This window comes from Akebia trifoliata, chromosome 5 (genome assembly GCF_017979445.1).
Source record: "Akebia trifoliata isolate Shusen 1 chromosome 5, ASM1797944v1, whole genome shotgun sequence".
NCBI lineage: Eukaryota > Viridiplantae > Streptophyta > Magnoliopsida > Ranunculales > Lardizabalaceae > Akebia > Akebia trifoliata.
In genome coordinates this window covers 33,531,863-33,559,842 of record NC_141379.1, presented here as the reverse complement: position 1 = coordinate 33,559,842, position 27,980 = coordinate 33,531,863, and the positions used below count along the sequence as shown (strand labels likewise).

Sequence of the window (27,980 nt, the reverse complement as noted above, 5' to 3'; positions counted from 1 at the left end):
GTTTGTTAAAAAGTTTGCCATTGAACGTGACCCATATATATATATATATATATATATATATATATATATATATATATATATATGAGTAGCGTTCAATGGCCAACAGTTTGGCAAAACATTTTGGCAAACACATTTTTCAAAACATGGGTTAGAGGTCTTGGAATGGGGTGATTTTTGGTGAGGATGATCTCTATGGTGAGGAGATCATCATCACCAAAAATCAGCCCATTCCAAAACTTCTAACCTCATCAAAAATGGTTTACAAAAAATGGACGGTTCACGATTTTTCAACTTGTAAAATGGGGCTAGAAGTTTTGGAATGAGCTGATTTTTGGTGAGGATGATCTCCTCACCGTAGAGATCATCCTCACCAAAAATCAGCCCATTCCAAAACCTCTAACCCATGTTTTGAAAAAGTATTTGCCAAAATGTTTGCCAAACTGTGGCCACGGATAGGGACCCTATATATATATATATATATATATATATATATAGAACAGCGTTATTACGACCCCCTTTGTATATATATATATATATATATTTATAATTTTGTAAACTAAGTAACGAGCATTTAGAATTTCATGTTGTAATTTTTTGAATTTTTGACTAAAATGACTTCTGATTATATTAATTTTAAATATAAAAATAGGGGCATTTATGACAACTTAAATATGGGTGTCCTGAAAATAATAATGAGACGTGTTAAGTAGTTGTGGGTTATAAGGATTGTCAACTTCATTTTTTTTTCTTTTAGTATCTTTGAAATTTGTGATATTATTTTACTTTTAAATATTAAAATCAAGACTAAATAATTTATGGGTTTTGTTAACATATGCCAAAGGCCACAAGTTGAAGTGCATTAAATACGCTTTGAAAATTGATTTTTTTTTTCTACCAAATCTGCCCTCAAAAATATTTTTAGTAACAAAAATACCCTCAAATGCTTGTTTCCAAGGTTAAGGGCATATGTCAACAAGACCCCTAGTTTTTTCTTGAAATTCCGTGTAGTACCCTTCCCACACAGACATGTAAGGATCGTGTTTGAAAAAAAAAAAATTCTTTAACTTGATTAGGGACTCCAAATTTCGAACAGATGGATTTTTAAGTCGCTGCCATGTAAAACTCTCAACCGCCTTCATGAATAAACAATTACAGAGAATCCACTCCCCAAACATACACACACCCACCTACAGAGGGTCCGATTATGTTTTTGGATGTCAAATGGATAGGCGGTCAAGACACTTTCTTAAGGAAAGTGTTTTTCTATCCTAAATTGGTGTGTCATGTATAATTTTGTCAATTAGGATTAGTATAAAAAGAATAGAATGATAATTAAATTTTTTATAAAATTATGAGTAGAAATATATTTATTCTGTGTGTGTGTGCGTGTGTTGCACAATTAAATGGAGAAGATTGATTTACCTTATTAGAAGCAATTGGGAGGATTTTGAGTTGAATCACTCTCCAAGTACAATGTTTGTCTGAATTCTCTTTCCATTGAGTGCCTTTACACTTTGTTTGGGTTGAGAGAAGAGAAACCCAATTTCTCTCCACCATGTTTGGATTGAAAAGAGAGAAATTGGGACAAAATTGAAATTTTAAAATGTCTTAGAAGAGATTAGGGGCAAAGTTGGAATTATAAAATATTTTAAAAGGAGAAAAAGAAAACTCACCATTCTTTTCTCTTCTCTTCTCTTTGACTCTAGAAGACTAGAACCAAGTTACTCTTAAAGAAAAACAAAAGATTGATAACCAAATACAATAATAAATCAGCAATAATGAAACACATTCTGATCATGTATTTTAATCCATCAATGAGAAAATTACAGAGAAACATAGAATGCATCCTCTACTCCCACAAAATGAGAAAATGTTCTTGTAAAGATGTATATATTTCTCGAATGATTCATCGTACACGAAACTGTTTTATTCTCTAAAACAAAACTAATTACCTCAAAAAGTTTCACGTCCAACAACAGAGATACACATCCTAGCTGCTTTCGACATCATCCCTACTTTGGTTCCTCCTCAGGAGACTTCTAGATCTTTCCCATCAGTCCATCTCCTTAAAGAGTTCTTTACAGTCTCAAGCCTTTGCTTTCAGCAGACAGACTCAAATTACAACACCGTCGTCTTAAGCAGTAAATTTGATTTGCATGCCTGCCATACAAGCTAGAAAATTGCAAATACCATGGAATTACCCAGAAAATTTGCTTAGATAATACAAACTTCGTTGATTGATTGGCGATCTAGATTTACAAGGAAACAATAAATAACACTGACGATGACCAGAAGACTTGAAAACCAGTTTCATCAAGTATTTCACACAAGCAGAAGACAATGCACCCTCCACCCACTACTGCGGGACAGTAGTTCCAATCCCGCCCACAATGCATCTAAAGCAAGTAAGCAACATGGAAATAAGTTAGAATGTAAAATCCAAATCGATGAGCTCCGAGTACACAGAGTTGATAGCTGTTAGTGTGTTACAAGTAGTATTTCATGATCTGAGATAGAAGTACAAAATCTATAAAAATAGAATAATGATTTTCTGATGCCTCCTCTAACACGCCCCCTGACGTGGCATGTGCTAATTCCATAGATTCTTTTCCTCAGGATGTACAACTCCACATATTTATGGGGATGTGCAGTTGTATATCCCAAGGGAAAAATCTATGGTTCTAGCCCGTACCACGTCAGGGGGCGTATGGAGCCATGTGTCAGAGGGGGCATCAGAAAATCACGACTCAGAAATAATATCAAATTGATTACAAAAATAGTGTTCATTGACAATCAAGTAAATCTTGGAATAGATCATATTCCGCCCTTCCTAAAACAACTAAAAAAATGAAAGATACTAAAGTAAATCCAGAATTCTGAGATGTAGCTAAGCTGGAAGAATCAACAGAACATAAACTTTGCAGCAATGAAAAATTCTACCAAATTAGTCAGGATTGCACTCACCTCTTGGTTGTGATACAGATTTATCTGCCTGGCGCCACTCTGTAATTAAGGATCAAGTCATCGGCTTTCTTCCATATATAAGCTCGAACTGTCGCTAAGCTCATTTCAGGTAACAAGACCTGGAAACCAAAATTAATCCCAGGGGTATCCATATTAAGCAACACAGCCAAAAACAGATGCACATTGCCTCTAGTGTCAAATAAATAAAGGCACACAATTCAAGCGGTCAATTGCTATTTCCTATCAAAAAACGTTTTACAAGCAACTAGACAATGTACTCCATGTCTGTGGTCTGTCCCTCTCATGAACTCATGGAACAAAAAAAATACGATTTTAGGATTTTTTTCCACAATACAAATAATTGGCAAGAAAATTTTAAAGGATGCACATAAAATAAAAAGGGAATGGAGTTCCCCAAGTATAAATATAATCAATTTGCTCGGCCCTTTCTCAAGCTTTAGAAATGGTTGCCCAACTTCAAGTCTCTTACCAACCAAGTTATACACAATGTTGCCTAAACACATGGCACGGATGCCAGGTGTGAAGGCCTCGATGGGTGTTTGGCACATAAGTCTTTAAAATTTGAATATAGTGATAACGAGTTAACGAACATATATTAGTATTGTCATATTGAAGCCTTATCCCAAAAATTTGGGGTTGGCAAAACGAATTTGTTTCTCCTCCATTCAATTCTGCTCATGTTATGACCATACAAAAATAAAAAAGTTCCTAAAAAATAAAAATCAGATTACAGTCCAAAAACTATTTTAGAGATGGTGCTTATATGAGCACCTACTACTCAAAAATAAAGAAAGTATAATGGACTAAGGTAAAAGGAAGTATGTAATAATGAAACAAAACTAAAAGGAAATCTTAAAGAGATGATTGGAAAACCTACTTGATGTAAAAATGAAAAGTTAAACCATGTCAATCAGCACATAACTTAAATTATTCGATATCATACAAACAATATTTGAGGACCCAAGTATTTTCATTTTTTAAGTTGCTGTACTTTTATACTTTACAATTTTTTTCTTAATATGACACTTCATGAAATGAGACACACTTTGATGACATCATGCTTCTAGTAATGTCAAGAAGTGTCGAGCCATGTTGAGGAGTGTCTAAGTGCCAACATTTGATGGCACAGAAAAAATTATAAAAGTTGAAGTGCCAAGGTAACACTAAGTGAAAGAAATTAAAATAATAGCCATCAGATCTGAGAACAACCAGGAGACACAAAAGCTAAGATGAAAATATTAGCAGAGTAAGCACTGAGTTATGAAGCAAGGTGGGAGATCGAGCATTGGTAATATTTTGGCATTTCCATATTGGTAATGCACATTCAATAGGAGAATTACAAAGATAGTCCTAACAAGGTAGACATGAAGGAAAAAAACTGATTCATTTCATACGAGAAAGAGAAATCTTTGTTATAGTAATTATCTATTATTTGAGGGTTTCGGAAATAAAGAAAAAGCATAATGTAACTCTGAAGTCTTTATGCTACTAAAATCTACCACCACATAAGGTGCACAACTCTTAACATAAGGCATTAAAAGGTATGGTATACAAGGCAAGACACATCCGCTTTCTCAAAACTTTGGTGAATGATCCATATGCATCATGAGCTTTCATGCTAGCAAGCACAGGGCATTTTGAGTAGTCATGCACCAAGACAAGCTTCGAGGTGTAAATGGATTTTAAAAAACAGATTGAAATACTATAGATGACTAGATTTGTGGTCTTGCATGTTGGAACTTATAATACAATTGGCATGCAAGTAATTTGGTAATGCCACTTGCCTGATTATTGCACAAGATCTCAATGGAAGTCTTTAGCCTTTGCCTGGATTTCAAGGACCCAAACGTGTCATCCCCTCCAATTGTTGAAAGTTGTGACTGCCCCAAAGCTAGTCCTGGAGCAAATGTTCCATCGGAATTCCCACCATCCAATGGTTTGTCAAGAACCAATTTTTCTAGGACATAGTTAACAACCTGCAGAAACAAAAAAATTCATAGATTAATTCGCGAAGTTTTTTCACAAAATATGCATTTTTCTCAAAAAATTGTGAATTAATCATGGCTTTTTCAAAAATTCAAAATTTTGAATAATATTGTCAATATGGTCATAACCAGAGTTTTCAAACACTACGGTGTGAGACTGTGAGGCGAGGCGCTCGGTGCAGAAAAGGCTTAATCCCTACATTTAAGGAATTTTTAATAGATAATTAATTAATAAACAAATAATAGTTTAAAATAATCCCTTCTTTCGTTCACTGAAACTGGGTATTTAAAACAAAATCCAAGTACTTAACTGAATTTATCAATTTTCAGTTATTGCAAACACTTATATTTATTAATTTCTTTTACTTGTGCAATTGTGTTTTTGTTGACAAGTTGGACAAGCATTAAAGTTACAAACTACAGATATACACCAATAGAACAGGGGACAAGAAAAGGAGAGGAGAGGGGTAGCAGCATTAGCAGCACCCTTCATCATCATTCAACATGTTGACCTCTGTGCAACATGTCATAGTATTTTATGAAAACTTGTTTTCCTAACCAACGGAAGATTGCTAGGAAATTCAAAACAATACAAACAACAGAAATTATTCGTTTCCACAACGACCCTTAAAGCATTCCTTCCAGTTCTGGAATCGTACTGTCCCGAGCACCTGATTCAAAATCGTGAGATGTCTCTGGATGCCTCAACTAAAATGTCTCGGATTTTGAGGTAACCAGAATGATACATCATGTCCATGTAGCTTCAGCCTCCAGTAACCAAGTCCAAGTAAATCTATCCCTAGGGTCCTATTTCAGTAGATATGAAATCCAGAAACATATTGTGGGAATCATTTTTTCTTCTTTTCAGTCAGTGGGAATCAATTTTTCCAGAGAACATTAAAGTATTCCAGACAATCCATTGTCTTTTTATTCCTTTTCAGTCCACTGGATGAAATAGATGTACTTTGGATGAATTGAATTGGAGTCAAAAGACATGGTCTTCTGGAAGAGATAATTCTTGAAAAAACATCCCCTATATTATTTATGAACCATCACAAACACCTGATTACTATGAGAGGTAACTGATCTCTTAGACAATTAACTGTTGAACAAAAACAAAACAAGGATCCTTACTTTTTGTATTCGCAATATCCGAGGTGCGCTCAATTTCCCTTGTGTGAGGACTTGGACAGTTGAACCTTCGCATGGATGTAAATAAAAGCTGCACCTGCCCAAAACAACATGATAATACATATTTAAAGTTTAAACCTCAAAGTCAGCCAAAGCTGACAAGATTATCAAACCACACCCTTAGCCCATGCCATTGCAAAGTGAAAATACAGAGATTTTCTTAGAGACAATGTTTTTTTGACAACCTGCTTGCTTATAGGAAAAAAAGAAAAACAGAGCTTTTGTGAGTTGTTTGTTATTGATCGAGACTTTTAGAGTTGGGTTTCAAGAACAATGAAGATGCAGAGAGAGATTTGGGAAGAATAGCAGTTAGAGTTAACCATCCATACACCCAAAATACCCTATAGCATGCGGTATTCAACGCTCCCCCTCAAGTGGGTAAGTAGACAACATTACACACTCCCATCTTGCTAACAACACTACAAAATTGCAAACTGACGAACGCCTTGTTTAGGATATCCACCAACTGGAGGAGCTCGAATTTTCTTTGATGAAATGAAGGTCCACCATAATGTGGTTGGTTCTATCATGTTATATTGTCATAGTTTAATCTAATACATCCATCATAGACAAACCCTTCTCTATTAGTAGCATTCGAACCCAAAAGAATTTCACATACCCCAAGTGCCATAGCTCGAAACTCGGCTCCTACAACGGACCATACAAGACAAATTGTTTTACTTCTCCAAGTCACAAAGATTGCGTCCCACAAAACTGAAATACTCTATATAGTAAAATGTCGATCTAAAATCGATCATGCCCAATTTGCATCAATATAGGTTCAACTTTAGTGTCACCACATCATGCATGCAACGAACCCTTGCCAAGAGGGGACTTCAGATATCTAAGTATTTATGTTTATGGCATCCAAGTGTCAAGGCACGCATAAACTGACTCACTACACTGATGGCATATGCAATATCAAGTTGGATGAGAGATAAAAGGATAAGGTGACCCACAAGTCTTTTATATCTTCCTGCATCAAGACGATCACCACAAACTTCATTCAGTTCGGGGTGTTACATGGTTTGCACCCCATCATTCAAATCCCTATAGGAGGTCAAGAACATACTTTTGTACGAAATGAAAATGCTAATAATGGATTGGGCAATTGCAATACCAAGAAAATACTTTAAGTCGAAACATCACTTTTTGACTTAAAGTAAACCTATATAACACAAGAGAAGTCATCCATAAAAGTAATAAAATATTGAAAACCACGAAAGGAAACAACACGGGAAGGTCCCCACAATAAAATAAACAAGATCAAAAAATGAAGTGTCTTTGCTAACGTTAGCAAGACAACAAATTCTACGTTTCGCATATTCATAGTTCTCAAATTCAAGTTTAGAAACAATAAAGGAATGAAAAAATTGTGGAAACATTTGTTTTAATAAGAAAAAGGATGGGTTGCCAAAATGACAGTGTCACAATAACTTCTTAGAAGTACTACTCTCAACTGCAAAAGATATGCTAGGCCGGTAAAATAACATGCGATGGAAGGTCCAATAGGTAAAGTCTTCCCTCCTCACAGTTTGTACCACCAGCCTTCCACGTCATCAAATCCTGAAAAACACGAGATGGAAAGAATGTGACACTACAGTTCAAGGACTTGGTGATGTGACTAACAAACAAGAGATTTAAAGCAAAGCTAGGCACATCAAGAACAAAAGATAATGGCAAAGGATTCACAGTGAAACTACCCTTGCAAACAATGGCAAAATACGGGCCATCAACAATTTTCATTATCTTTATCAAAACAAATATCATATGACAAGAAAAATGAGGACATACATGATTGGAGACCCTTGAGTCAATAATCTATTAGCGACTAGGAGTGGAAATTGAGGCATTGATGACCAAAATAGATGCATCCAAATGCGCAAAAGAGAAGTACCAGACAACTCCAACTAAGCCATGAAATGTCTAAGCCTCTCAATCTCATCACGAGATAGGTGGATGCCATCCACAGAAGAAGTGAATGTAGGTGGAGAAAGCGACGATGAAAATCCAATAGAGACCACAAAATGGGCACTCGATTCCCCTGTACTATGATAGTGGTTTTTTACTCACACACAATTGAAGAAACCTCTTTACTTAGAATAACTATGGAAATCCTAATAGATGTTTTCAATATGACGAATACGACCACAATTTTCACACTTTAATTTATCACAATCAATTCCAAATGTTCTCGATTGACTAGCCACAATCACTACCTTTGCCGCGTCTCTAAGTCATGGAAACCAAAGCAAATCTCTCTATATAGGAGGTTGTTGTATAGCACTATGATATCCCTCCTCGTAGTGAAGATAAGCATACACTTCATACAAAGATGATAGATACTCTCTACCAAGAATTTTAACTTGCATTTGCTCATAATCAGGCCATCAAGGGATTCAAATACCCTAGTTATTACCTCAACCAATTTACAGACAACCAAATCTATTGAACACTAGGCTTGGAAATTCTGATAGTGGTCCAACTCTAAAAAGCAACAAAGAGTAGTGTGATAGATGGATAGGTGCTTGTTTCCCAGTTACATTAGATAGATACTTTGTTGCACCTTATGCACGAGCGATATTCTCAATTTCAAAATATGTTGCACTAATTGTATCCCATATCCATTGTGCAGACGATAAAAACAAATACTAGTTACTAATACCTAATGCCTAGATGTACCAACTAAGCTAAGTTGTAAGACGTTTGGAGTGTTGTTCCCACGTCCTAGGTTCAAACCCCTTATCGTGGGTATCCCCACCCTTCAGGTGAGACTAATCCCATGGTCACACGCACCGCCTTCCTGAAAAGTCCTACATGACATTCTCTGATGCATAGAATGAAGAAGTCAAGACATGACACTAACATTCTCTTAATCCCATTTAACATACACAGGATCATAAAAACTAGGTATAGTGAGAAAAATCGACAACTTTTTCTAAAAATTGCAATTAAAACGGGAGTTTAATAATCGTGACTCGAATTTTTTTTAAAAATAGGAGGCTTTATGCAACAACAACAAAAATGTCATAGAAGGCTCTTTGCTTAACTTTAAAACATAGGGCTTTTTAAAATTAAAACATTAAATGAGGGGGCATTTCAAAATACATAAGAGTTTTGAACTGCAAAACACAATATGATGGGGGCTTTTTTAATTCTTTTAGGTTTTGCAAGTTGAGTTCTTAGCTACTTATTTTAGTTTAGAAACAAGCTAAACAGTATGAGTTGCTTCTACTGATAGTTAGTACCTCTTCAACTATTTGGCTATCAACTTATTCTAAATTTTATAATTTTTAATATTATGTTTATCATTTATCATTTAATATATAAAATACATATTTTTTATATATTTTTATATAATTAATATAAAAGATTAAATGTTTCCTATGTTTTCTTGACTTTTCCATTTTTTTTTCCAAAGCGTTCTCTAGGCGAATTATTCATGAACCCTGACTTTGACACTATGGAGCTAAGACCCGACCTTGATAATATGGGACTAGGGCCAATGATGGCACCGGTCAAGTATCCTACCTTTCCTTTTCCCTTAACATATAGCATAGCAAACTAAGACCCCAATATAAAATTTTCTCCATTAAATTTCCTAGTGATTCTAAAGGTTGGGAGCTTCATTCTGAGTCACATCCATGCTTCCTTCAGCATATACTCAAACATTTAAGAATTAACTAACCTCAAACATTGCAACAACCAACTGATCTACACAAATCAAACCTTACTACTTTACTCTTGACCTCCATAGATCAAATATTATCTGCCTAGGAACAACAAAATTCAGAAACTTCAAAACAGATCCAAAGTGGTTCCCGACCATACCAATGTGGATTCCAACCACAAAGAACATTTGTAAAACTTCTATAATCCTCAAGCAACAGTCTCTACAATAAGAATAACCAAGAAGTATGGCTGAAATAAACAAAACAAAACAAACAAACAAAAAAGTAAAAACCAACCTAAAATCATCAAATATGGTCTGAAAAATACCTCGCTAGACAATTTGAAACTACTTCCATAAGCTCTACTGGGAAAAAATGACCAGCTGTCTTGTGATCAGACTTCTACAGAACTAACTGCATGATTCAGTAGGCAAGAAAACATCAAATCTGGATTTTTTTTAGGTATTTTCTTCGATTTTTCACCAAACAATTCTGGAACTCACTCGAAACTATACCAACACTCAAAACTGACCAAATCACTTGATACATGTTCTATAAATTCAAAAAATCAAAACCTTAAATCTTCCATCACAGTCCAGATCCAACATGTAACTCTAGACCTCCCAAGGATTTGTAGATGCTTTGAAAATCGAGTTAATTAACCTATCTACTACTACTACTATTTTACTTTATTTTTGCTAATCATGGGTATCCCCACCCTTCGGGTGAGACGAATCCTACAGTCAGATGCACTGTGCCCTCGGAAAGTCCTACGTGCAACTGGATGAGTCGAGGGTCAACCAGACCATGGAGGGTGGCTCCAAGGAACTCGTGGGGTTTCGAACACTTGACCTACCTTTCCTGAGGAGCTTATCAAGGCTCGGCTTGCCACTAGGCCAACCCCTTGGGGTTTACTACTCCTATTACACACACACACATATATTTATGGGGAATGTTAACGTCCAAGACCTCACGGGGACGTTAGCATTCTCCACCACATTCTTTTTCCAATAATACCATTGCCCATTTTGTCTTTTAATGAAAAACACAAGAGTAAATTAGTCTTTTACATTATAAATGATTTTATTAAAAGCATAATAAATGCATTTATTATGAAAAGACTAACATACTCTTGTCTTTTTCACTAAAAGACAAAATGGATAGGGGTATTATTGGAAAAAAAAATTGTGGTGGATAATGCTAACATCCCCATGAGGTCTTAGATGTTAGCATTCCCCTATATATATATATATATTATACATGTATGTATAAATAATTGAGAAAGACATCTCTTATACTAACGAATGACAAATATACCAACCTATCAAATATATGTATATAAGTATACCACTAGTACCCAAAATACTCTGATGACATGAGGTATTCTCCACTATGTTTGTTAATGTCATAATGATGAGTGACTCGTGTCAGCATAGCAAGCAAAAAAAAGAAATAGCATAGATATGGTTATAAATAATCAACAGAGTCCCCAACAAAGATTTCTTGGACCATGATAAAATTCCTTTTCCAAAAACTATTCATGTATTTTTTGCAAATTCAACAAAAAGCAGCTAGACATCCACTGAAGGACATCATAAATTGCAGCTAGATGCATGAGTCAATGTCCTTTACAAGCAAAGGTTTATTTGAAATGAAAGAACCAAAAAAAAAAAAAGACTTGTGCATTAATGCGAAATTATTACTTTGTATTATCTTTGGATGGGATTCTTTTATTCAAAACACAATCCAGACACCACCACGGAATATCCTTCTCATCTTCAGTGCCATCTAAGTCGGTGATTTTCTTTCTCCACGGGCCCCCATAAGAACCCTCCGTGATGATGGATGGTGGGGAAACTGCTGAAAATTCAAATGCAGGATGAACCATAGAACTGTGGTTTTCAGCATTACCGTCAACCTCAAGCCTTGAATGGGAATGGTTTCTAACAGAAAAGTCCTTCCCTGATGGAAGGTCACCATTTGTTGAAACTTGCGATCCAGACTTCTGCCTTCTCTTAGCCAACCAATGAGCCAACAAACCTTTAAGAGTCTCTTCAGCTAGATTGATCTGCAGTGTTGCATATTAGTTAATGATAGGAATGAATTTAACTTTAATAAACTTATAAGAACAAGATGGAGAATCTTTAAAATTTCATCGAGCACAGGGTTTCAGGAGTTCAATAGCTTTGTATAAGCAGAGACACCTATCAATGATGGACACAAATGTTAAGACGTGTTGCAGCATGACTTTGCATAATGTCAGGTGTCTACCATTAAGCCAGTAAGTTGAAATAATAGCATGAGGTTATAAGATGATGACAGCAACAAACACAGGTGGCATTTAGAGGATGATAAAGAGTACAAAAGAAGTTCTGACATTACCCAAGGTAAGAAACAACTAGTGAAATGTAGTACCACTTCTTCCGTACACTTGCACCGATATTAGACAAGGAACAACATTAAAATTTAACAAGGAGATGGAGAGTTGCAATACTAGTGAAAACATATTTTTGACATTAGTAAGTAATAATCATGATGCCTCTTTGTAAGAGGTGAAATGAGGTGACGTGAGGCGACAAGTTAGTGGTGAGTTCCAATGCATTTCTCGTGCCTTCTGTGTTATTCTTGGGTCTTCCAAGGAATGACTCTGCCGCATCTGTCAGCAAAGGAATGCAAAGGCAAAAGTTCATCTGGACAATTAGTGGTGGTCAAAGAAGTATTGGATTTTTGGGTTCCCTTGGGGCACCCGATAAATTTGAACCATGCAATTTATGAAATCCCAGCCAAGGGGACTTCAGTGACTGGTTTGTGGAGATCATGACAACTTGCAAAAATGACATCGATAGTCATTAAGTTATACAATCTTGTTACGTGGGAACTTCTTCAAGTTAGGCAACATCAAATACTCATAGATGGAAGAATTTCAAATAGATGTAACCATATCCCTCCACCTATTGTACTTTATCTCTAAGAGGTTTGTCCATGCATAGAAATATCAGCCAATAAGAGCAAGGCACGTGGATCAAAAAATTCAAACTAAAAAGATCAGAGTTGAAAGAGTTTGAGTCACCATGTGGCAACAAACTGAATCACACAATCCAAGCTCGTGCGACATGATACATGCTTAACTCCCGCAAACTAAAGACATTAGAAAGTAATAAACTAACAAAGAGTGATCGTGAGAATCCACGGTCACAGATCAAAGGGATTGCATATAAACCACTACCGAAATCAATAAGGTACGCATGAATTCCCATCACTAGAGTCTCTCAGAAAACTACTTTCTAACTTAGGCATCAGGGAGTCTATTTGGCAGGGACCAACACCTTCATTTACCATATGAGCTAAGTCAACTCGTAATTCACGATTCTCGACGAGTTACTTCGAGTGAAACTCGGAAAAATATCATTGAAGTTCGTGCGGTCAGATTAAGGCCTCACAAGGTAGATGCACCACATGTGAACTCAGTTGGTGCATGAATTGGACAAATCGAACAGACTAAATCAACGTTGCCTTCAAACATGCCAAGCCCCTCTCAAAATGTGATGCATGTTTTGATCATTCCCTTCCTGCAAGTACCAAGGGAAGACAAGGCTTGTGTGCCCTTTTAGAAAGGTTCATGTTGCAACTTGAGTAGGCCAGATGAGTGTTGCTTTCTGTCTACAATGCATTTGTTATTTACTACTAAGCATGTGCGAACAAGATTGTTGCCAATGATGTTTCAAAGAAAATAACAATGAAGTATTGCTACACCAATTTATAAAAAATACAACAAAGAAACAGAAAAACTATCGAATATAGTAAAACATTTGTTAATCACACAATCAACTGAGGAGTCCAGACTGTTAGCTCAGCATGGTTGAAAAGTTACAGACAAGGAAGCCCAGGATTTCACACTTTGTTCCACACATGAAAAGAGAATGACATTTTTTTTATTGTTAAAGATAAAATAAAGAATGCCATTGATCTACAATGCATATAGCATTTACCATTTAGAACGTGTAAACAAGAATGTAGCCTATGATGTTTCAAAGAAAATAAAGCTGAGGTAGTACTGTACCAATTTAAGAATGATACAAAAAAAAAACAGAAAAACTATTGAATATAGTAAAACATATGTTAATCACACAGTCAACTGATTCCAGACTGTTACCTCAGAAAAGTTGAAAAGTTACAGGACCTGAGAAGCCCATACTTTATTTTGATAGGTAAACGGCTTATTTTATTAGAATAACAGGTGGTTGATAGACTAACTACAGTGAAGTACATAAAATAAGAAGGAAACAATACAAAAACAGAAATCCCAACTCACAATACAAGTATCCTAATGGATATCAAAGCATACACAGTCCCATCTAAATAATAGATCCTCGAAACGAAGAAACCTTCAAATTCTTTAAAAGCTTTAATCTAATAGAACAGGTATCCCATGGCAGTAATGATGTCATTGTGGATTAAGCCATCTTTCCTTTTGAAAACCCATTTGCTCCTTTCCTTCCATACTGCTCAACAAACTGCAGAGGGAGTCATTTTCCATGATTGAAACTATGCTGAAATTGAACACGGGAAGACCCAAGGAATTTTGAACAAAGAGAGAAAATGAGACCAGATTTTCAGTGTCAAGGAACAATGGATAAGAATAAGTGTCTTCCCCGCTGGACTTACAAAGGGAGCAAAAAATTACTACAACAATCCCTCTAAAGATGATGTTATCACGTATCACAAGTGAGGATTCTATTCCAAGAGGTTGTCCAAATGAAGAACGCTACTTTTGATGGGGCCTTTGCCCACCAGATTGCGACTTTGGGAAAAGATATCTGTGTTGAGGTTTGGAGAGCCTTTGGCCACCAGATTACAACTTTGAGAAAGGATATCTAGGTTGAGGTTTGGATGGCCTTATAGAAAGATTGACCGAAAATTCTCCATACCGAGACATATTCCATCTCCTTTGATTCTCTTTCGATGGATCTATCCAGGCAACAGATAAAACAATAATGAGATAGGGGTGTCAATGGATAGTCAAATTCCGAATTCGTATTCAAATAATCGAGTATTATCCGAAAATTTCAGATATGAGATTCAGATACCAGTATATCCATTTGAATAATATCCGATTCAAACTATTATATAAATATAATAATCATATTATTTTTTTATTATAATAAATAGTTTTTCTCTTCTTCCACTTTCATGAATCCGAGAATTAGGGCTTGGATGTTGGAACCAAGCTACACATCATCTTCAACTAAGAGGCACCCCGATCGATGTCTCTAGCGAGGTGGCAATCATCCTAGCATCCTAGGTAAACTCACCCCCTTCTCTCTCTCACTCCCTTCTTCATCCTCCAAGCTCCAACCCAAAAACCCTTGGTTTTGTCTCAAAACTGATCGTCTTCAATCTTTCCCTAACCCTTTTTTACCAAACCTCAATGGTTTTTCTACACACAAAAAACAATGATCATTTTTTTACTTTCCTAAAGAACCCTAATTTTCCTTGAGGTTTTTAGGTTGAAATATATAGAACATTAGGGTTGAATATGACTGGGTTTTGGTTGAAGATGACTGGTTTTGAAGAGGGGGGGCAGAATTAGGATCTTCATCGTTTTCTACTTCTCCCCAAACCCTAGCTTTCCTTGAGGTTTGTAGATTGAAATTGATAGAATATTAAGGTTGAAGATTACTGGTTTTTCAAAGGTTGAAGATAACTGTTTTTTTTTTTAAATTCGGGGGGGGGGGGGGGGGGGGGGGATTGGATTTTTGGCCATGGTTTTGGAGACTAGGGGCATTTGGGTATGTCTTCATTTAAATCGAATATTATCTGATACGTTAATCGGATTCAAATTTGAATATTACTTTATAAAGTCCGTCGGATTTCAGATATACACACATCCGATCCGTTAAATATCTGGTGACAGCCCTCAATGATACTCTCAAGCTCCCAGTCATTAAAGTTTCTCCTAAAACCCAGGTCCCACGATAAAGCCAATCTTTCCCATATCGTGAACCTCTGGACAGATAAAATGGCAACTTCATGATGCATTTGAGTTTCAACATTGCAAACTCAAATGTTCTTCACCAAAAATAAATTTATCTGTATATCTTACACAAATGTCATCTCTCTGTCAGTCTTTACAGATTTCACCATTTCAGTATCTTCTACGTGCATATATACATATGTGTGTGCACGTCTCTATATGTGTGTATACTATAATTTAATATTTCATATATATTCTTAAAAGGCAAGCATACTATATCCAGCTGGGCTTACACTTCACTGCAGCATAGACTAATATGGACAGATAAAACTACTACGATAAAGTACAACAACATCATCAAGTATATTTACCTTGTGATCTTCCGCTACCCCAACAGTGTTCAGATCAACAGAATACATCTCCGCAGAAAAGCATTGTGGGGATTCCAAATGGATAGACAAGCTTCCAAGCCGAGTATCCGTAGTGAACCATGCAGGAATACTTATCTAGAAAAGTTAACAAACAATAAAAAAGGAATCTTTGCTAAAATGTCACATGAAAGAAAATATTAAACATATAAATTCAAAAATATCAGTGTCTATACCATCTCAAATAGTTCTTCCTTCTTCTCTTCAAATGAAACCTGCAAGATAGATATTATATGCATGAATATTTATTTCAGGAATTTTTTCCCCTCTGGCTCATTCACAGTACTAGCAATTCTATATTTGAATCGACAATGGAACATAAAGACCAAGTCTAATCATATATGACACCTTGCCATAGTCCTCAACCACAATGCCCCTGGTGATGTCCCATAGCTTTATTGTGCCCATAGTATCCTACCATAGAGAAGGATATTAGGTTATAAGACATTATTTAATCAGTTGGTATTAAGATAAAATAGTTTTGAGATAATAATGTAAGGTAAGCATCATAATTACCTTAGTCAGGACCTGCCTTCTATTATTTAGAATTTCATTCTGCACAATTCCTGGAATTCCAGGAATGGTAAATGATGGTTCTTTGTAAACTGGAACCTGGAAAATAGTTCAATAGCCAGTAAGTCTGAAGTGCTACTGAAATAACATTGAAAATTCAAATTGCTAGAGTATTCTTCACAAATTATGAGTATCAAAACATAACAGATAAATCTGAACCCAAAATTCAAAAATCTTGATGGTCAATCCTTCCTTCAAAAAGAAAACCTTTCAATATTTAGTGGGAGACTCAATAGCCAACACTAGATGTTTCTTGGATAGATAAAGAAAATATATTACTCGATCAAAAGCAGAGGTTGAGAAGTCCTACTGAGAACGGGGAAAGAAGAAACAGATACAGACAGCCCCAACACGAAGGCTACAAAACTACACAAAGAACATGATTCCAACCAAATTTTAAAAATAAAAAATCTTCAAAGAAAATCCCTTGAAGTCATCTCAAGAATAGATAGTTCCTTTCCCGTAAAACTCTAAGAAGGGCAAACTTCCACTGGATTCACACAACCCACAATAGTAGAAAAAATAAACCCACGAGCTATAAGATTGTTAATTACAAGAATCTTTTTAAGAGAGGTAGGCAAAATTAAAAATGCCACCTTTTGAGGGATTGTATGGCCACAAATTGCTGACGCAAGGAACTCTGGATTCTCTACATGACTTGAAAGACTTGACAAAGAAATCACCATTACTGTTCCCCAACCATAGCTAACGATCTTCATTAGATATAGAAATCGGACACCTTGAGATCCGATTAATAAGGTTAGAAATGGAACCAAGTTCCCCAATCATTCAATCCTTGTAAATCCCTCCCAAGAAAAATTCTCTCCACATTGAATCATGAAACCATTTTTTTAGTCAAATTTATTATGAAAAAGTTAGGAGGTCGAGGGACTTACCTACAACACAAAAAGCATCAATGAGAGAGAGAGAAATTGGGTTGCATGGACTGAAGGACAACTTATCTATATGGACCGAATGTTCGTGTGGCAACCAAAAATGATGGTGTGATACATGTAGTTGCAACAAATTTTAGGAACTGAAAAAAAAGACATTTTTCTCCATTGGAATGGGATTTTAAATTTGGAAGTTCAACGGAAATATTTTCAAAGCCTTCGATTAGGAGAAAATACATTCTTTTTTTTATTTTCTAAATTTCCTTTTAAGCCTAATCTAGACCATGAACTCTAGAGGGCTCAGGTGTCATTAAGGCCAACGTGGCAATCCACATGCCCCGAACAGGGACCTCAATCCATGCTATACATAGTCCTTCTACATATATATACATGTATATATATATATATATATATATATGGGTCGGGTTCCGTAGACACATAAAGCTACAACGTTTTTGTCTTATATGGTTAAAAAGATTCAAAATAGGTTGATTTTTTGTGAGGATGATCTCTATGGTGAGGGGATCATCCTTGCAAAAAATCATCCCATTCCAAAACTTCTAACCCCATCAAAAGTGATTTACAAAAATTGGACGGTCTAAAATTTTTCAACTTGTAAACATGGGGCTAGAAGTTTCATAATAGGCTGATTTTTGGCAAGGATGATCTCCTCACCATAGAGATCATCCTCACAAAAAATCAGCCCATTCCAAACATTTTTGCCCATATAAGACAAAACACGTTGTAGCTTTATGAGTAGCTTTATGTGTATACGGATCCTAATCCTATATATATATATATAACAAACAAATAATTTCAAACTCAAAGGATGTTGGGAAAAGAATAAAAGATTCATTGTCCCCAAAGAAGATGATTTCTCTGTTGAATGAATTATAAAGGAGATGTCAAGTTCTCTTCTTTCTTTCTTTCTTTTTCTTCTTTTTTAGATAAAAGAATTTTTTATTGGAAAGAAGTAAGGAGGAGAACGAGATGGCCTGCCTCATAAACAAGGATAAGTCAAGTTCAATATTAATTAAAAACAAGAAATAACAGGTGTCAACATGTCTGAAATTATCATTCCTTCAAGAGAAAGTGTCGTGGTATTTGTAATAGAATAAAAGGAATATGTGTAACTTACAGGGGTGGATCCTTCCAAGGAGGCTCTTGCTCTAGTAAAGGATAAGTTACCAGCCAAGAATGAACCACCTCTTTGAAAAACCTTCTGAGGGTTACGTCCTTCAGCTGGCCACCTATGCACAGAGGAATCGGTTGTTGCAACCCATACGCTATCATCATGCAATGCTAGCTGCGTAATGGGGTGTTCCTTTGTGCAAAGTAAAAGGCTCTCTCTTGTCGTCAAGTCTGTGAGGTATAACTGAAAAGAATCCACAATAATAATGTAGTTACAGAAAGACAAAAACAACAAAAAATAAAGAGGGGGAAGGATACCAAGGGAGAATAGCATTAGTTAAGTCCTGTTAGGAAATGACTTACAGAAAGATCCCGTCCACCACTATAAACATGGCTGAAAGTTGGAGTGCTGGCAAGTGCCCAAACAGAATCTGTATGAACAGCGTAGGAATGTACACATCGTTGCTGACTGAGATCCCACAGTCTACGAAAGATATCCCGAAATTAATTACTGCCTGATGCACTATAAAATCTTCTTATATTACATCCACCACAAGTATATTTCTCATGCTTAAAATGTAAGCCACAAGGTCAGTCCCTTTCATTAGTTATCCAGGCTACTGCTAGACATGATCCACGAAATGAATGTTTTTTGTGTACAAAGTTCCTCTCAGAGCAAACAAGGAAAGAAAACAAAACAAAGACACTGGAATTACATATCAATCATATATTTATTAAAGTTGAATAGTTGACGAAATCTTAAGCTGATTTGTTGTACACAACAATTTAAATAGAAAAAATTTAACCACCAGTCGATTGATAGTGTTAAACGCAAACCCAACCGTGGTATCCTTTTCTCTACAGCACAATCCCAGGCAGATTGAGGGGGATGGGTCAGGGTTGATTAGTGCTGAACTCAAAACTTTGTCTAACCTCAAAGGTGCTATGCTGAGTAAATGTATGGTAAGGGACAAGGACGAAGTCCATGATAATTTGCTATTTTAAAAAATACATCTAAAAATCCAATCATTAAATGTGGAAAATTCAGATCTTTTTGTTTATCGCAACATGTTCATCTAGGGCTGATTAAAATGATAAACAAAAAGAAACATGGTTCTCTATCTTTGTTTAGATTGAACAAAGCACAAATCAAATCCAATTCAGCCTCCAAGAAAATACAAACCACATTTTGGGAACTTTCACTTCCCACAGTCCATAGAGAACTACCTGTCCTTTATCTAGACATGTCCTATTTATAGAGAGAGAATAGGTTGGGAAATTGGTTATCAAAAAAAAAAAAAATTGGTTTGGACATCCCTAGAGGGTGAGAGGTTATTTTGGGTTACACCCTCTTGGGCTATTGAGGTTTAATTTGTTTTCTCCATCTAATTTTGACAGGAGAGAGATTATATTATTTAACCCAGACAAACGTGAGGTTGAGCCTGGGTTTGTTCGATGTAATCAGACTGTGAAGTAGGACAAGAACTTACCCCCCCCCCACCCACCCACCCACACACACACACACACACACACACAAAATGCTATTAATCTCAAATTTTAAGTTGAATAGTGAGGCAAAAGCACCAAAAATCCAGTTACTTTTTTTCTTTTTGACAAGTATACTTCCATTCAAAAAAGGGTGATCAAGTTGACCAGCCAGGCTTAAAAGAGAAAAGAAAAAGAAAAAGTAAGGAAATTTGATTACAATGAACACAACGCCTCCCATCCAAAAAACACTCCTTTAAACTCCATTCTAAGCTTTGACCAAAAATACAATAAGCCCAAAATATCTAAAAGATCATATCTTGGTTAACCATGACCGTTTTCTACTAAAAAAATGTAATTGGAAAGTGAGATAACATTGTCCGCTCCTGTAATTAGCTAGAAGGTTAAACATAAGGTTTGCTTTCAAAATGTTGAGCTTGACAAACTAAATGTCCAATTAACTACTATCAAACAATTAGGATCTAAAATGGTAAAAAAAAATATCAATCACAAAATAAAACTCCTTACTTTCATGACAAGAAAAATATAGGAGGAAATATTACCTGATCATAGAATCAGAAGATCCTGATAGGCAAAACCTACATCACAAGAATGGGAAACGATGATAAGCTTACACAAAACAATAACATTAGAGTAGTAGATCGGAAATATCACTAAGTCGGATATGAGCTATGCAAGTAGATGCACCAAGCGTGTGACCTATTTGGATAAGTGGCAGCAGTCTGACTCCAAACTCAGTAAGGAATGTCAGGATATTAAAAAGAGTGGTCTTGGGGCCAAGTACCATATCTAAGGAAAGCTTGCTCAAGGTTTCAGAAAAACATCCTTTTTCTTAATAAGTGAAAAAACATCCATTTAACTTCACTTCAAAAGCCATTTCTTTCATCATTAACAAATTGCACAATATTCATGTATATAGTATACTATGTAAACCTCAAGGGTTTGGCCTAGTGGCAAGCTGAGCCTTGATAAGCTCCTCAGGAAAGGTAGGTCAAGTGTTCGAAACCCTACGAAGCAATGAATTCCTTGGGGCACCCTCGACTCGACTCAACCAGTTGCACGTAGGACTTTTCGAGGGGGCAGTACGTGTGACCTTGGGATTAGTCTCACCTGAAGGGTAGGGATACCCATGATAAGCTAAAAGAAAATAGTATACTATGTAATTAAATAGGAATATAGGATTCTTAAACATCTTACATGAATATGATACAGTTCTTTTCTTAGGCATTTTATAATTATAGCAATATCCTTGCATTTAGTTTATAATATATATTGCAATCTACAATTTAGTACGATCTCACTCACATGTTCTAAATGGTTAATATGGGAGAGGCACATTCATAAGTCATAACAAAGAGAAAGCACTACCATGTGTGGCCCCAGCAATAGTAAAATGCAAAAGCAGAATGGACACAGCGAAATGAAGTTTCACTCTTTGGTGGAAGGAAACAAATAACCATTTAGAAGGTAAATTTTGGCTAAAAAGAACAGTGAAAAGGAACAAGTGAATCAAACTGCATATTTTTTCAGCCAACCTGCCAGTAGGATCCAGAATCAGAGCCCTTATGTTATCAGTATGCCCTCGCAGCTTCATAGCCTTCGAACCAGTTCTTGTATCCCAAACACGAACCACCTACCAAGAAGCATTGCATAAATAAAGAAATCATCACTCCTAAACAGTTAGGGACATTAATTTCCATATATATGTTCCAAATCGTCAATTAATCTATGTGATGTAGTCAAGTAATATGTACAGAGACAACTAAGGTTCAAGGAGCGTACAGTAACGCACAAGTAACATAAAAAATAAAAATAAAAATAGGAGGAATGTAACCATCACTATATACCTTTTCTGTTCCCCCAGAAACAAGCAGAGTCCCACTATCATTCATTGCCAATGCATACACTGATTCTTTATGGCCTTTGGCAGCAATCGGACTATATCCATGTGTCAGGGTCGTGTGCAGTGAAATACTGTTGCTTGAACTAATAGATCTTAGACTGGAAATGGGCAAACCAGAGTTGCCAGAACCAATCATACTAGACGTGTCATCCTCCATTACATCAGTTGATTTTGAGAGGGGAACAAGTGCGGCTTCAAGATCCCATATAAAAACCTCCCCACCAAGGCCACCAGAGGCAACAATATTTCCCTAAAACGTGTGACACTATAACCATGTCAGTAGTGCATGGACATGTTAGTATGCCAGGGTCTTCCCCTTCTCTTTTCACAAATTAAAAAATGGATGACATGGTAAAAGGATCACAGACTAGTAGAAATCATACAAAATATAATGCCTACAACCATATTTGTTGTCTCTCCTACATTTTTTTTGTAGGTAAGGATAATTTCATTGAGGAAGAACGCGGGTTGAGGAGACCACCCGAAAGGGTACAAACAGACACAACCTATCAAATAGAAATGGTATTTTTCTGCATGCATTAAGCAGGTCGTCCTCAAAAACTGAGTAAGAAAGTACATTTTTTTCTGCAGCAGCAAGACAAGTAACATAGTCCGAATGTTGACGAAGAGTTCTGGTACAAATCCCATCAGACAAGCAATTCCATGTCTGGTACATATCAACATGAACAAAATGTTAACAATAAATGAAGTATATCTTACAAAAGCAAGAATAAAAATGAATGTTAGTAAACCTTGAGGGTGGTGTCTGAAGAGCACGATACAAGGGTATTGTCTCCTGCAAGGACTGCATCATTAACCTGCACAACCAAATGGAACGCAGCTATAATCATAAGAATAGAATACACTCAAAGATGAAAAAACAACTACTATGATTGTATGCTTCCTATCCTTCTTTCCATGGCAATGGCACTTACAAAGAGTCAGCCCTCCTCTAGGGAGAACTCACAGAAGACAAAAAGCTCCCAAAGTTTCCAAATGACAAAAGTCCAAAATTTACCCAGTCCAGAGGACAAAAATCCCCTACCACAACCCCATCCAGGGGTATTTATACTTGCGTCAATGCATGTCATGATTTTCTCTGTGTCCTGGGTTGAGGTAGTTCCTCATCAGTTACCTTCCATGGCATCATTCACCGGCACAATCCAGAAAGATTCTAAGCAACCCATGGTGGGATTAGGTGAGATCAAACTGAGACTTAAGATTAACCAAGATTGTAAGATCGGACGAAAACACCAAATCGACAGAGAGACTAAAAAATTGGACCGCCACTGGAGATCGACTGAGGTTGACCGGGCTGGAGATGTTGCTAGCAAGCTAGGGTGGGTGTAGCCTCAGTGAACTATATATTTTTTTATGATTGTTTTCCCTATCAAAGGCAATAAATTGATAAGTGCACCTCCACTTTAACCCTCCAATTACCTCAATCTCTCCAACATATGTATAAAAGACCAGAATAACAAAAATAGTCGCTTCAGTTTCAATCTATCATTTTTTACTATATTCTTCTTAGGATGTCAGAACTAAATTTACACTCAACATACTTGATCTTGGCTTTACTTATTCTACAGCCCTTGAACTCCCGACACCTCTCTCCATGATTCTTTTTGGCATTGACGCTCTCTCTAGTCTCATCAATCATAAATAAGAACTTAATCCTTCAAACAAATAAATAAGTACACCAACTACTTCACACTTGGGTAAATTTTTTATGGAAAACTTCATAATGATTAGGCATGTCGACAAATACATGTTCTGAGATCAACCTATTGAGAGAGAGAGAGTCATACTTAGATTAAGAAAACAAATAAATTGGCAAGGAACTTCTAAAATAACTTAATCCTTAGTTTCTCAAATTCAAGACTCACAATTTAGGTGTTAACTAAAATATTCATAGGACATGGTAGCCTAAAGAATGTCAAGCAACATAAAGTATAGGAAAATACCCAATCAACATGTGATTCGAATGTGGCAGAGCAGCTGGCAGCATCTTCAGCCAATGCCCACCTCTTCAGTGCCCCATCTCGGCTTCCAGTGAATAGATAGTCACTACTCTCAGGTATTGACGATTTTAGTACAGCCAAGCAATTTATGCCTGCACAATGCTGCAAATAGACAACATTCATCAGCGTTGAGCAAATTTGTAACCCATTCGATAGTATAAAATCAAGACAATAATACGTTCTTTGAAGTGAAGATAAATTTCGTTTTACATTATTATAGCAGATAATTTTCATTCAAAGAAGTCTGAAGCTTAGGGAAGAGAGTTCCTTACAAATAAGAAAGTTTTTTTTTCAAAGGCAATTCAAGCAAGAGGCTATAGAACACATAGGGCTATGCATGATATTCCCAAACATATCAATTGTTTCATTGCATATCATTGTGGCTAAGGAAAGATAATTTAAAATAGATATCAAAACATGGAAAAAAATGAAAGTCAAACTATAAAAAACCACTTTTATTTGTATTATTTTTTTTACACTAGCCCTCTGTCCCATGGATTTTGTACCAAACCCGTATAAACTTAGATCAAGATTTATAGTTCACCTGGAACTATTGAGAATATCCATAAATTTCAAATAAAATAATATTGAAGTAATTATTCAAGATTCATTTAGCAGACCCCAAATCTTTCAGAAGCTTTAAGGATCACCATTAGGTCATTGATACACCAGATCCATATATCCATATTTTTTTAACAGTATATATCCATGCTATTTCAATAAGAAATATTTTAATCTATTCAGTAACTCAATTTAGTGTAAAATATCTCAGAGTATAGATGAACAAAAGTGTGATTCCTTCTGGAATAAATGGTGGTTGTGGTAACTACTAGTTTTCAATAGCATGTTTTATAGTATTTATGCATCAAACAAGGAAGTTGGGTTACTTGCCTCATTAAGGGCCTGCAACACAGATACTTAAAAATGTTAGAACCTAACATGTAATTTAGAGAAAGCAAAGCACCCCGACAAGGTAATTACTTCAGCAAGAAACCTAGGCTAGCTTGGAGGTCGGATAGAAGGTTACTTAAAAACCAAGTACCACAGTTAAGTTAGCAGTTTGGTAGGATATTATTTAACCATTATCTTAGGTTGAAAAGCGTTAGAACTTTAAATGTGTGGATGAATTCATATGTCAGGGGAAATTAAGTTTAAAATAACTTTTTTGAGATTTCATAGTTCCTCATGCGGCCTTGACTCCATGCAACATCTAAGATAAAAAAAATTATCTATTTTGTTTAGAACAGAAACAAAGAAAAGAGGGAATCAATTGTGTTCTGTATACAAGAGTCTCCGTCACTTGTACAAGAGCTGTCGCAGCAGAAACACTACCCGAGTTTTTGCTCGTTCAAGATCAATTTCTAGTTTCATATCAAAAAAATGGATACCTATATCCACAGTGAATGGTGGAATCCCAAAACAACCCACGCTTTGTTCCAGCTCCAGATCCTAGATCAATAGATCTAGCCAGACCAAACAAGAGAAAAAACAAAGAGGTCATCTCACCTTAGTGTCATCAGCATCATTGAGCACATATGTTAACCGCTTCTCCTTGCGAGGACGAGCAGCATTCAATGTATTCCCAGCACTAGCCACACGGTGCATCACAGAAATCCCTGTAACAGAAATAATTTCCAAAGTCAGATGTTTCCCTTGGATCAGGGGTTCTTTACCTGTGAAATGACGCGATGACAACTTTTTCTTCCTTCAACACATTTTTTTTTCCTATGTAACCATATGCACAGTTTACTGATCATCAATCTAAAATATCGGTTGAAAAAGATTGTAGAATAAATATGTTGCGAATGGAATAATTTTACCTAAAAAACAGTGTCAGATCACTTAAGTTGGATCCAAATTTGTTGGTCATGACTCGTACTAGGTCGTTCTTTTGAAATGAAGTGTTGCATCATATAACAAGAAATCAGGGTTCGGAATAATTTGGAAGGGAAAATTCAGGGGAAAAAAAGAGAGAAGGTGAAGAAAGGGAAAAGCCATAAATAACTGTGAAAATTAAAAAATTATATGTGTGAGTGCGTGCGCGAGTGTGTGTTATGAAAAAAATAAGAAAATGTATATTTCATATATTTTAAACATAATATTGTTCAACTGCAAATTTCTTGATTAAATTGCGAAGTTTATGATTTTTTGAAAATCTCACAAATTAATCAAAGATTAAATCGCCGATTGAAGAGTCACAAATTAATTCTGACTTTTTCAAAAAGCCAACAATTTGCCATTATGGTTGCTAGAAATAGTAGGCAGGGGTTCCTGCCAGATTAGACTATTGTAGGAAATAATTGGGTACGTTAATTCCTTCTAACTTCAGTGTTATCAACCAACTCTCACTCCTTATTAATTCAAAGCCCCAAAGGTCCAAATGTCGAAAAAGAGCACGCTGCATTGTAACCTTAATAAAATTATTTTGCCAAGTTTTTTCTACTGAATAGTTTATCTATTTTACATCGGGTATGTTAATTCCTTCTAACTTCAGTGTATCAACCAACTCTCACTCCTTATCCTTCAAATCCCCTAAAGTCCCTAGTGGCCAAATGAATGTGATGCATTTGGGAGGCTATTCAATCATATGGAACTTGCCATTGTTCTACCCTGACCTTTCTCTACACTAATTATCTACAATGTTAGGTGACTACAAACGATTTTTGTTAACTATAATCAACAAAATTCCATTGTATAATTTGTGTTTCTTCTCCAAAGAAGAGAAGATAGAATTATACTCAACTAGTTAAACTTGGATAGTAGTTTACAATCAATGCCTGCTTATTTATCGAAATACATTGCACTTTACAATCGAACGAAATACATTGGTATTGAGCATTATTAAATCTACCTCGATAAGAAGACAGAAATTAATAGAGATTGTCGTCGTCCACAAAGATGCGTCAAGCAAGATTAATCTGCAAAACATTAGAAAATAATCAGTAACAAATTTTTCGCAACCATTACCAAATTTTCAAATTGAAATATTCTCAAACATAACATATTATGTTCCAAAATGTTTAGGGATGGGAGTAGTGTAATATCTTCATCAATTTTACTCTTCTTTCTTACTATTTGATCATCGAGATTTCCATCAGGCACATAAGATAACAACGACAGCAAAAATATTCAAGAAATAAGAAACTAAAACCAGAACAATGAGAGAGAATCAATTTTTTTAAACAATGGAGAATCAACAAAATTACATGAACGAAACCGATAACAATGATGGTTTCAAAGATCAAAACCCTCGTATCGTCGGAATCAAACATAAAAAACCTAAACAAGAGGGGCTTTTCTGTTCAATCCAACCCGATCCAGATAGTTAGGTTTCCAATAATCAAGACTAGAATCAAATCAGTAAAAATCATCCCAGAATTCATAAAATCTTATCGGTGCAAACTCCCCATAAAGAAATCAGGGTTTCGAGTCGAAGAAAAAACCCTAACCGTGAAATTGATGAGAAGTTGCAGATTTTGCTCGGAAGTTTCGAAGTGCTGGACGAAGAGAATTTTCGCAAAACAGAGCCAAAAATTTCCTTCGCTTTGTAGTTTTGTGGAATAAAGGGTGGACACTGGACAGTGGGGTTCGATTTTTACTCCGCGACTCTGATTATGGGGTGGGGCTGGGCATTTTCATCTTTTATAAACTTCTAAACTAAATTAAAATTAAAATTTAGGAAAAAAACACTTGAATACTTGATCACTTTGATGCATTTA

The 27,980-nt window shown here is 35.8% G+C and overlaps 1 protein-coding gene across 5 annotated transcripts; it reads right to left on the bottom strand.

The window, feature by feature from the left end:
• Positions 1-1,776: 1,776 nt before the first annotated feature.
• LOC147402393 (uncharacterized) lies at positions 1,777-27,980 on the bottom strand. Of its 5 annotated transcripts, none has more exons than XM_086444034.1 (20): positions 27,711-27,976; positions 27,113-27,179; positions 25,768-25,877; positions 24,205-24,363; positions 22,993-23,058; positions 22,818-22,907; positions 22,185-22,490; positions 21,873-21,970; positions 20,880-20,915; positions 19,195-19,315; positions 18,839-19,075; positions 16,751-16,846; positions 16,583-16,648; positions 16,411-16,449; positions 16,178-16,312; positions 11,536-11,900; positions 6,105-6,198; positions 4,770-4,961; positions 2,965-3,083; positions 1,777-2,396 (listed from the first exon to the last, which is right to left on the bottom strand). In XM_086444034.1, the coding sequence occupies exons 3-19, from the start codon at positions 25,864-25,866 to the stop codon at positions 2,985-2,987; spliced, it is 2,298 nt and encodes a 765-aa protein (XP_086300160.1). In that variant the 5' UTR covers positions 25,867-25,877; positions 27,113-27,179; positions 27,711-27,976; the 3' UTR covers positions 1,777-2,396; positions 2,965-2,984. The 5 variants fall into 5 exon arrangements, 4 of the variants coding, with proteins under 4 accessions (XP_086300160.1, XP_086300161.1, XP_086300162.1 ...); XM_086444035.1 differs by lacking the exon at positions 27,711-27,976 and adding an exon at positions 27,468-27,608; XM_086444036.1 differs by lacking the exons at positions 27,113-27,179; positions 27,711-27,976 and having other exon boundaries at positions 25,768-25,896.

Coding starts and splice junctions, on each gene's coding strand:
- LOC147402393 (XM_086444034.1), bottom strand. CDS start 25,866: ATGCACCGTGTGGCTAGTGCTGGGAATACATTGAATGCTGCTCGTCCT. Junction 22,491..22,817: donor TTGCTGCTGCAGAAAAAAAT/GTACTTTCTTAC, acceptor CACACGTTTTAG/GGAAATATTGTTGCCTCTGG. Junction 16,450..16,582: donor TGGTTGAGGACTATGGCAAG/GTGTCATATATG, acceptor TCTATCTTGCAG/GTTTCATTTGAAGAGAAGAA.